The sequence below is a fragment of the Chanos chanos genome, chromosome 7 (assembly GCF_902362185.1).
Source record: "Chanos chanos chromosome 7, fChaCha1.1, whole genome shotgun sequence".
In the NCBI taxonomy this organism is placed as follows: Eukaryota; Metazoa; Chordata; class Actinopteri; order Gonorynchiformes; family Chanidae; genus Chanos; species Chanos chanos.
Window position 1 is genome coordinate 41,341,239 of NC_044501.1, and position 12,500 is coordinate 41,353,738.

General features: G+C 36.9%; 1 protein-coding gene across 1 annotated transcript in view; it reads right to left on the reverse strand.

The window, feature by feature from the left end:
* The window catches only part of LOC115816394 (basement membrane-specific heparan sulfate proteoglycan core protein-like), a 62,227-nt gene that overhangs the window by 42,920 nt on the left and 6,807 nt on the right, over nucleotides 1–12,500 (reverse strand). The window contains exon 5 of the mRNA XM_030779350.1: nucleotides 6,492–6,770. Within this exon, the coding sequence (XP_030635210.1) occupies nucleotides 6,492–6,770 (279 nt within the window). The remainder of the gene's footprint in view (nucleotides 1–6,491; nucleotides 6,771–12,500) is intronic.

The following is a 12,500-nucleotide window of genomic DNA, read 5'->3' on the forward strand; positions in this document are numbered from 1 at the left end:
TGTATTTGTATGTCTTCAACTTTCGTCAGAGGAAAGGTGAGAGACTGGTGCAAGGTATGTGTGTGTGTGTGTATATATATATATATATATATATATATATATATATATATATATATATATATATATATATATATGTATATACACACACACACACATCAACAAACATGGAAAACATATATATATATGTACATATCTATATATATATATGTATCTTATCTTTAGTGCATTCAATGGTGCTCATGCATGTAGCCTACTTTTCTGTCTAGCTGGTAAATTTTGCTAAACCATGTTGTTTTACTGTTTGTCGTTACCTGTAAACATAATCCAATGCAATGTCTCTCTGTGTTTTGTTATCAATTTGCCTTTCAAACTTCGATTTAGCGACAGTTAAGTTTTATATCGTCATGCGTGCTAGCCAGTACAGTAGCTGACTAGTTAAACTGGCATTGATCTCCTAAACTGGTGCTGATCTGCTAAAGATGATGGAGGTGTGCTGATCATGGTTTTGATATAACATTAAAGTTAGAAGTTTAACTGTTAAAGTCCTAAGCAATTATTTGAAAAAAAAAATTGTAGGTTTTTTTTGTTTGTTTGTTTGTTTGTTTTACACACACACACACACACACACACACACACACACATATATATATATATATATATATGTGTGTGTGTGTGTGTGTGTGTGTGTGTGTGTGTGTATGTGTGTGTGTGTGTGTGTGTGTGTGTGTGTGTGTGTGTGTGTGTACACAAGGCAGATTATAGTTTCTTTGAAAATCAAGTATGGCTAACTCCAACTCAATTATGGCGAACTGATGAGAGATCAAATCAAGTTGGCTCTAATGATTTGGTTAAATGTTGAACAGAAAAATTTAAGTATATCACAAACAAAAAGCAAACAAACAAACAAACAAACAAACAAAAGAACAAAAATGCTAGGATTACTTAAAAAGCTGATGTAAGTAGTTTCCGCAGTGACTCTGGATTCATAATGTCTTGATTGTGGTATAGCTGTACAAGGGAGAAAGGCAACTTTTATATGGAGCATTTTAATGCTGTACTAATACTGTACATCCATTATTACCATTCAGAGATAAGAAGCTGTGTTTTGATTCTAAAATGTTGCAGATCTTGTTGATGTTATTTTAGGTTAAACACACATGAAACCAGTGGCCTGTAAAATGAGTATGATTATCTTCCACTTTTTATAGTGACCATCTTTAGAAGTTTTATTTTAGTTGACCTGTTTATGTTTTCATGCTGGATTGTGGGCTTTCTTTTTTTGTTTGTTTTTGTTTATTTTTAATGTATGTATGTATGTATGTATGTATGTATGTATGTATGTATGTATATACTGTAGGTGTGTGTGTGTGTGTGTGTGTGTGTGTGTGTGTGTGTCTGTGTGTGTGCGTGTGTGTGTGTGTGTGTGTGTGTGTGTGTGTGTGTCTGTGTGTCTGTGTGTGTGAGAGAGAGAGAGGACACAGACTGAGAACAGTGAGTAGAGTGAAAACAAACTCTCTACAGTGGACTTGTATTCGACCGGCTGATGTATTTATGAAGAGAAAGATGTTGGTGGAAACAGTCAGCTGGGACAATGAAGGGTCTAATAGTGCCTCGAGCAGGCAGAACAGACAGATCATTAGGTGATGAGATGTTGTGAGGTATTGCAACAAAGCCTGGACAGAAATTACTGTTACAATACTGTATTTTAGTAAACAGCATAAAATCTTACTTTGAGGTCCCTTTGATCTCCCTGTTGACAGCAGCACACAACTGCTGACAGCAAAAAGATCAGATCAAAAGGCAACAAATTTCTCAGGACTCTAAATACTACAATATCTAGAAAAAGTAGGTAAACTGCATGAATGCAGGTTCATGTAATTGTTGTATGTCCATCTGAGTTCCATATGTGCGCTCTCAACTCCTGTTTAAAAGTTGCATATGGAGCATAGGACCAAATTAGAGATTAGATCAGTGATAAAATGTATGGGGAAAATAGGACAAAGTTCATGTTAGTGAACTGTAACATAATCATTGCAGTCAGCATCATAACTGGAGACCTGTTACATGGATTGAACTAAAAGCCATTGTTAAGAATGACAATGACTGACTATAAAGACATTCGGGGAAATATTACACATATATACAAACTTTTCCTTTCTTTTTTTTTTCTTTTATTCTGTAAGGATAATAAACCAACACTCAGAGTACATGTAACAATCAAAAGAGTACAGTTAACACAGGAAAATAAAAGAGATTGTAAAATGGGAATCCACAGTTTTCTCTCTGGAGCTGATCATAGATTGATTTTCTTCATTGAATGTTTTAAACATAACAGTTTGTATACTTTTGGGAATTATCTATGAATATTTGATGACCTTTTATGGCTGTGGTTATCTGGTGATTTTCAGTTTGATGATATTCTCATGTAATTTTCTGTCATATCAACACCAAGGGACATCTGGTCCTTTGGTCCTGTAAGATTAAAGCTCATTAAAATTTCATCAACAGACAACACTAATTCACCGAAAAAAAGAGGAAATCCTCTGTGTAAACATAAGAGGGAAAAATTAAAACACTGTCAGAATATTTTTTTTTACATCTTCTGAGGCCAACATGAAAAGTAAATAAATACATACATACATACATACATACATACATACATACATACATACATAAATAAATAAATAAATAAATAAACAAATAAAGAAAGAAAGAAAGAAAGAAAGATAAATGTAAACACATGATAATAAATGTCTGAGTTTTGGGATTGGCAGCAGATGTCTGAAATATAAGGGTTATCAAAATGTGTAACCATGTAACCATGGGCTCCATCATGATTGACATAGAGCAGATTGACAGAGAATGTCAACAGTTTACATCACACAAGGTCCATTTGAGTCTCTGGACATAAATGATTTCACAGGGATTGCCTCAGTAAAGCTGCCTGTCACTTTTCAACAATTCAATATAAGAGAAATAAACTTTGTGTTGTGCATTATTATTATCTACTCCAACTTGGTTGACTGAAGTTGGAGTAGAATCTAATAATAATAATTTCGATAAATTGAAATGTCAAAATGTTTTTGTACATTATAAAAAATGTTTGTCGTACCATTACTCTTCCTCTTGTTTTTCTTCAGTTTTATCTGAGCATAAGTCACGTCACTGGGCCCAGTCTCAAAATCTATAGTGAGATAAAATACATATTGTATAAATGAGAGATTTCCCTCATCTCATATTCCTTATATAACATGGTGTATAACTGTTCTTCTTCTTAAAGTACTGGTTTCTGATGAAAAAAAAAATCCCTACCACCACAATCACTGTCTCTGGTTCAGAAAAACTTCCATTGTCTTTTACTGAAAGCCTTAAAAGTCAAGTATGTTCAGTGATAGTTAAAATGGTGTGAGTGTGATGGGGAGTGCAGTAATGGTGTTACTATACCTGTGGTTATGTTTGACTTCAGCAGTGAGTAAACCGTGTCCTCCTGTGGTGTGTTGGTCTTGTCTGATAGAGAATAAAATGTGTAACTATGAGACATATCTCTTACTAAATAATCTCTAATTTAGCACTGTTTACTTCATGGAATGCTGAAGTCAACTGAAGTCATGTGGGATTGTATTTGAATTTGAATTGTGTTTGAAATATTTGAACTTTGATTAATTTGACTGAAAGGTGAAGGTGATGTACCTTTGATCTTCAATTTTACATTTTTTGTCACAATCTGAGAATAAGTCACATCGTCTGGTTCCTGTTCAGTATCATCTTAAAACATAACACACGCAATTAGATATTGTATGGTAGTTGCAAACAGTAATATAGTTGTTGTTACACTTTATAATGCTTTATGATAAATGAATTTTTGACTTTGCCACACTAACAAAAATGAAGACAATTGTAATATTACTCCAGACTCTAAACCCTACCTGTATTGTCCTGATCTATAATCACCCGTAAGATTATAGGTGACTGTCTCTGCTTCCACAGTATAGAAGCTGAATGTGTAAAGATGAGGTAATGAACTGACCGGACTGCAGTGGCAAGTGTCCTGACTGTATACCCATTCCTTCTCCTGTCTGGCTCTGACCTTGGTCTGGAGTCTCATTGGTGTCGTTCTGTCTTTTGGCTCTAGGGGGCGAAAGAGATCACTGACATATGAGCTGGTTTTAAGTGAATGTTTGGCAAGTTGTATTTATGCAGACGTGAAAATACTCACGAAGATGTGTTGTTAGAATATGAGCCTGTAATGACAGAAGAAACATATTTTACATATTTTAGAAGTAGTTGGCATGTATTATTTTTACACATACTGCATACAGTCAAATGTGGGATTTATTTTCATAAATTTGATAAATATATAGATTAACTTATTTGATTTAATTATAAATTAATTTATTTTATTAATTTAACATATTTATGTTAATTAGAGCATCTTTTTGCAACAACTCATGTACTTTACCTGATTTTGAGAACCAGCAAAGGAGAATCATCAGACTGATCAGCACAAACGACAAGCTCATTCCCACTACAACTGCTACTGATGGTTTAGAAGGTGGATTAACTGAGTCTGTTCATACACACAAACACACACACACACACACACACACACACACACACACACACACACATTAGTAATATACTCACACAGCACCACTGTCTGCAGTACCACACACACCACAAAACAGAAAAGCTATTATTATCTCACCTTTGACTCTGTTTCTGACAGTGATCCAGCTCTTTGGTGACTCTCCTCTCCCTGGGTGTTTACACCAATACAGACCCTCACCTGACTTTGAGACTGTACGGATGGTCATCTCTCCTGTAGTCTGATTCTGGAGGACTAATCCATCTTTATAGAAATCAGCTCTGAGGTCTGAGGGGTCATATCGATATCTACAGCGCAGAGTCAAAGTATCTCCCTCAGTAACAGGATGGACAGGACTCTCCAGGATCACATCACCATCTATGGAACAGATCACAGTTACATACACTATATACTTCACAACATAAGTAATTTGGATTATATCAAGCATACCTAATTGTTTTAATGTCATTCCTAGGCCACATTATTAATGCCTTAATGTGTTATTAACAGCTGGTTAATGTGTTAACTTCAAGAATCCTCATTATTGCTCTTAGGGTTGTGTATAACACATAAATATATATTCTATGAACTAAAAGCCTGTTTTTTATAACTTAATACAACCCTGCACTTGACATCACTGTCACAGTTCAAACTGTGTAGATAATAATAGAGTGATGATAAAGTGTTGATAGTAATAAGATATTAGTAATAGTAATATCATGATAATAGAGATAATTATAATAATAATAATTATTATTATTATTATTATTATTATTATTATTATTATTATTATTATTTAATAATTGCTTAAATACGCGAAATGGGAAAGGATCATTTCTTTAAAAGAAAGTAATTAATGCCTATAGAGACTCACTGGTCACTGTTATGTTGAGAGGATTACTGTTCCCTCCAGAGTCAGACTGACACCAGTACACTCCACTGTCTGATGACTGGAGGGAGCTGATGCTACATGTAGATCCTCTTACTGATCCCCAGTTTGATGAACAGTCTGACACATTTCCATTATCTGTGTATCGTCTCACTGTCCATCCAGTAGAGTTACTCTGTACCTCACAGCTCAGTGAGAGAGAATCAGATGTAAAGTGTTGAGTTGTGTTGGGACTGATGATCAGAGAGACTGGAGGAGACAGACCTGAGACACAGACAGACTGAATTATAACACACGTTTACTCAGTCTGTTCTGAATGGTTTATTTTAGTAACTAGAGGACATTTAAGACATTGCTGTACATAGTACACACACACACACACACACACACACACACATGCACACACACATACATAAACAGATTAAACACTCTTGCATTGCCTCACCAGTGATCCACAGTGGTTGTGGTGAACTGTGCTGTGTGTAATAGACTGGGTTTCCTCTCTGTGCTCTGCACATATAAACTCCTGTGTGTTTAAGAGCAGCAGGGCTGAGAGTGTAGGAGCCTCCAGCTCCTCTGCTGCTGTCTGAGAGGAGTTCTACAGAGTTGTATTTAACCCATTCCCACTTATAGCTCAACTGAATGACTCTGTACCAGAGGAATGTCCAGCCTGTAGAGGAGTCTTTAACCTCACAGCTCAGAGTCACTGAGTCTCCTTCAGTCAACCACATCTTTGGAGAGACATTCATAACTGACTGGTCTTTGTCTGTTGGAGAAGAAACTGTGGCTTAGAAATAGCTTGTAAAACTGATCAACACTATGTTCAGCACTATGTTCTATTTCACAGTTGAAATCGGCCTCATCAAAAATTAAATACCGTTGATGGTTTGTCATTTTATTTTGCATGCAAAGGTGTCAGTAATGTAAATTATGTCTTTTTTTTCAGTCTTTTTTAAATTGATTCATCATCAGAATTCAAGGTCATAGTTTGCTGTGACACTAAACTCACACGCTCACCTGATGACACAGTCAGTGTTACAGCATCACTCATCTCTGAGTTCTGTGAGTCTCTTCTGTCTTTTCCTCTACAGGTGTATTCACCACTGTGGGATTGATTAACAGGACTGATTCTGTATGTCTGATTTTTACTGACAAGACTGAGTGAAGAACTCTTCTTATACCAGCTGTATTCCCAGTCAGTGTCTTTCTCTCCCTGTATTTCACATCTGAGAGTGACAGTCTCTCCTCTGAATGTCTGTTTATCAGGCTGCAGGATCACAACAGGCTTTCGACTTTCTGTAGAATTGCAACATATAATTATAATTACATTTTTTTTAAAGAAAATGCACCAACATGTAAAACAAATCAAGATTTTCTCCCTGTAATTCTTTATTTATTTTCATTCTCTTTTTATTTTCTTGTAACTAATAGATAACAAATTCCATTTTGATATGATTCATCCCACTATGTAATAAAAAGATTTGATGCATGAATTTACAAGTTTCCCTTGAAATCTGCTTTGCAGTATTATTATTATTTTTTTATTTTTTTTTATTTGCAGATGAACAAATTCACCACACATAGTATTACAGCATTACTCAACTCTGTCCCCTCTTCTGTGTAATTTTATGGGTTTTTTGTTGTTGTTGTTGTTGTTTTGCTTTTTTTTCCCCCTGGAACTCATTGGCAATGGTTCTTAATCTTAACCCCCACTGCCCCCCCCCCCCCCCCCCCCCCGCCATCTTATTGTATATTTGTACATTTTTCTTCATCTATGCAAATCATAAGATCCTCCAACATTTATAGCTTAATGCAGAGAATCATGTATCGTGCTTCCTTCCTGCGGAATTCCACCCCTCACATCTCCCGTCTTTCCACACGCATCTAAAGGTTAACGCGTTAGATTAGTGGTCCCCAAACTAAGGCCTGCCCCCACACTCTGGCTGGTCCCCCGAAGCAATGTATGTTATATACTGTACCCGGCCCACTGGCTTATTTGGTTTGACTTTCGACTGATATTCCACATTTTTTTCCTCTGCTCGCTAACGTATTTAGACGACCATTTAGTCACCATAGCAACCGTTCGCATCGCACGCAATCTTGTACCTCAAGACTATTTCCACAAGTAGGCTTGTGTTTTTAAGACAAGCTCGACTATTTTCAGTTATCTTCGCATGAACTGTCTAATCATTTAAAAATAGGATTTTTGTCCCTCTTACTTTGAATGGGATTAGAAAAGCGAAAACGGGAAAGGAACTGGGGCGACCGGTGGATGTACGGTGTCGGCAGACTTTATGCGCGCTAATGCTGCGTCAGATAGAGTCAGAGAAGGGAAGGAAGATGAAACTTATCTCCCCAATCTCTAATTAGTGGCTAATTAATTAATACGATTTCTAAAGGACTCATGTTTCGGGACTTGTAATTCTTTTCCTTCACTTGTTTCAATTTGTTCACTTGTTGAATTGTTCATGCAAAGCAAGCAGAGGGCACACTGCAGAGTTCTCATCAGAGAAGGTGAAGTGTCTCGTTTTCGGTCGCAGAAAACGCCGTTTTAATGAGGATGGAGGAGCTAAAATAATTATGCGTTTTCAGATTTACCTGGTTAATGTGGACGTAGCCTAAGTATTACACTGCTTGCAATAAAATAGTTGAATAAAATCTCTTAAGAAAAGGTTTGGGGATATATACTAAATTAGCGTGCTTGCTCCTGGCATAAGTGTCTACCTAATGCTGCCTAGCACTGAGGTGTGTGTGGAAGGAGATCGCTAGCGGTGTGGTTAATGGTATAACAAGTATAAATCACTGCACATCGCATAATGCACTCAACAGTTCATTCAAGTCAAAGATGCACGAATAAATCGGGAAGGAAAATTTACATCGGTGTCTTGCAGGTGTGCTATAGGCATTGCTTACCCGAGTAGGCTATAGGCAACAGTGTATTGGTTGTGTAACGTCAACAAACACGGCTTCAAAACGACCTAGCTAACAACAGTAAACCATACATTTCTGTGGTCCTTTTCTTTTGCTTAAAAGTTGTGCGTTTAATCGCTACAACGGTAAATGCCATTTTTCCTCTTGCCATTAAAATCTACATTGTCATTGATGGCCCAACCCAACCATTGCTGACGCGGTTTCGAATTAAGTAGGGTTAACTCATTTAAATATCTTAGAGTAGTCCTACTGTCAATAATCTGCCTGCGTTTCCTTCTTCTGTCCAAGCAAAGGCATACCAGTGGGCTATAGCCCCCCCCCCCCCCCCCCCCCCAATATCAAACTCCTCCGATCCTATTGTCTGTCATGTAATCTCTTATCATGTAATATACTGTTTTTCTTACATACTTACAAAGCAGTTATACCCATGACCAGCACACAGTTTTAATAACTAAGTGTTACAAATAAATTACAAACCTTACCCTGAGGATGTTCAGCGTGGATTGAGCTCAACACTAAAACACGGAGAGAGATTATATTAGACTGGTTTAACTTAAAATGATGCGATTACTTTCTTGGCAAACACACCAAGGTATTGCTGTAAATAGCTATAATTTTACCACAGCCTATGCGTCTCACCCGACGTCTTCATGGTTTCATCACAGACTAATCATATTAGTATGGTGACTTAGACTCTGCTGTGCCAATTACAATTTCAAGCCGTCCCATCAGCGAATGCTATCTATCTATCTATCTATCTATCTATCTATCTATCTATCTATCTATCTATCTATCTATCTATCTATCTATCTATCTATCTATCTATCCCTTGTTAAAATGTATATATATATATATATATTCGGCGCTTGAAACGAAATGTCCGACAATGAAGACCTTGCGGGGGAACGGAAAATAAATGTACACTGTACACTGTACAGTGCTTTAATAAAAAAAAAAAAAATCAATAAATGAGACCAAGGCTTTTGCAGACACAAAATGTGTTGGAGAGTACACTTGACGGATGTTGGATTCCTGTTATCTTTTTTCGTGTATGTACACGCAGTATATATGTATCTGTTTAGCTATGAATCTGTGTTTAAATTTAGGCTTCAATATAACCAGTCATTTCAGTCTCAACATGGTAGAAGGGTTGAAAAAAGAGCTGGTTCGTTTAAATCGTTGAAGGGGATGTAGCAAAAATACATTGAAAAGTAATTTTTGGAAAAGTAATTTTTCTTCGGGATATATGTATCTGAGATGGTAATAAGATGAATGAAAGACAATACTTACAGAGCAGCACATGTAGTGGACACATCGCCATGGTGCAGGCTCCGCTGAGAGACTGTTTGATCTACACTGTGTGTTATAGGTTCTTCCTGTATTCTCACATTTAGATCACACCTCTGCATAGATTAACAGAATCTCGTAATGATGGAGACAGAGGAGAGCGGGGCACAATCTAACACTTTCTTGTGGTTTTGGAAATACACTTTTGGTTGAAAGTACATTTCTTTTTTCACAACAATGTTGCATGTGTCTGTTACCGTAATGTACTCTCCTTTCACTGATTCAGCATATACTTTTTTTTCTTCTTCTTTTTTTTTTCGCGTAGAGAAGGGGAATGAAACGTTACAATGTGCCCCGTAGGCGGGGTACATTGTAACACATAAGGGACACATTGCAGCTTGACCAAAAGAGTTTTGAAAAAGCAATATAACCATTTAAGAATAACTGAATAGTAAGAATAATTGAAAACGTCATACAATTTCATGAAATTAATTGATTTCATATCAATTTTATGTTTGCCTATAAAATAATATAAGTTACACATATTTGGTGCCCAATACAAACAGCAAAGAGATATACACATAACTCAAACATATTCAACACAACAAACAGAAGAACAACCTCAAAACAGCACCCATCCCCTCCTATTAGCCACACACACACACACACACACACACACACACACACACTTTTTTTTTCTTTAAAGCTCTATTATAATATAAAATATTAAAAATGACATGGCCTTTACAAAATTGATTTGGTACCCGACGACCAGAAGATTAATTTCATCACTTTGATTTGTCTACCAGTACTTATCAGTCATAATCACTATCACATTTAGGGCACAAACACATGGAAGAGTCATCTGTGCACACCTCATGTGTCCATCCATCACATGAGCAACACTCACTGTTCTCCTGATGTGAAGCCACACAATCTTCATCACATACCTGACACTGCCTGTGCCCTTCCATGTCATGATTTTCATAACTGTTGTGTGCTATGTGTTTTGTTTCACCACTTGCTTTTACATTTGATCTTTGTTTAACTTTTGATTTTTTATTCCTCCAGGGCACATTTTACAGGCCTGTCTGTAAGGATGGAAGTGGCTCGCTTTTTTTTAATCACCTGCTTCCTTGGCCCTGCCTACGGGAGAGCCCAAACAGTTTTGGGAATGAAGTGGCCCAGTCTGAGTGCAGAAGCAGAGGCCTGGCTGTTGAGGGCAGAGGTGGACGCAGAGCCCTGGTTAATGAGGAAAGTTGTAGATGGTGAAGGTTGGGGCTCTGGCCTATCAGTCACACGGCTGGGATCTGCTTTAGTTAAAATGTTTGGTTTCTGTGGTACATGCCAGCGCACTGAAAACCACCCAGGATGTTTTCTGCTGTGGCAGTGAGTGGCAGAGCATGTGCCTCAGTGCTTGGCAGGTCATAGACAGCGGCTGTGCTGTCAGCGTTATTTTTACTCACCAATCGTGGCCAACTTTTTCACCCGCCTTTTGAACGGCCTATACACCTTTCTGTCAAGTAGGCTGGAACTTGTGTGTGCAGGGTATGTGAGCGTGACCATGCCGCCCTCAAAAAAAAGAAAAAAAAAAATCTAAAGTCCTTTTTTTATTAGTAGCACTCTGCTTACATGTTTGTTTTTCATCGATGAAGTGTTTCCAACCACACGACCACTACGCATACCTTTTTTTTTCCATAACGGAACATTCTTCATTACCTGGTAAACAAGTGAACCACTCATGTGTTAAAACCTCATGTGCAGAAAACCTCAGCAGCAACGCCTCAGCAGAGGTGCTTACAAGAGAAAATGTGTTCATGTAATTCATTTAACTAATGTTAATTTCATTACTTGTTAATTAATTCATTAATTAATTCAGCAAAAGGAAGATCGCTAATTCTGCCAGTTGTAATAGTCACATGAAGGCCTGTTCACTTTACTACAGGTAACTTTTGATCAGTCTGAATCAACCAGTCTTGAATTTGACACAATATAGAAATTTATTTGTACAAAAAATACATCAAAATTCAGCAAAAGTAAATTTTGAATTCCTTCAGCACTTGGACTGTTGTGGTGACTCACTCATTCTCTTACACGTGGTTTTTGATCTGTATGCCATAAGTATGTGACACAATACATATCTATTTATTCATAGAATAACCAAGCATAATTGAGTGAAAGCGAATTTTCAAAATTTGAGAGCTGCACTAAATGTGTGACAGCCTCATAACGGCACAAAAATCGATTTTAAATGTGTGCTTTGTGCGGCGGTAACTGGTATATGCATTCTTTGTTAGTAAGATCAACTAACTTGTAAAGGTATTACAATTTTTAAGCGATCCCCTTTTAGGCGAACAGCGACGCTGCGGTTGGAAAGGCTCTCTGGATCACCTTATTGAAATTAAAAGTCTGAATATTTTTAGTGAATTTCCTGAATATTTTGCAAAACGTGAAGGCGGCAAATCGTCCTCTTTCTTCCCCTGAGTGAGAATTTTCAGCTTCCCCAAGTTGGAGTGTTTCGTTTTTGAGAGATTGAGGAGTGAAATTCGAATGTTGAGTGTAAAGCAAACTTTACAGCAGCTTGAAAGTAATGTGAAATAATATAAATTTCAAGTAATTTGTGTTCAAAACGAACGTTTTATAAGAATGCTTAAGCGTTATCTTCAAGTAGCAAGGATAATTAGAACTTAACATCATATTTAAACAGTTTCACAAGATAATTATTGTGCCCTAAAATATCATTTAATCAAAAGTCAGAACACAATTAACTGATATTTACACGATACGTTCGGTCAATGAAGCATGCTT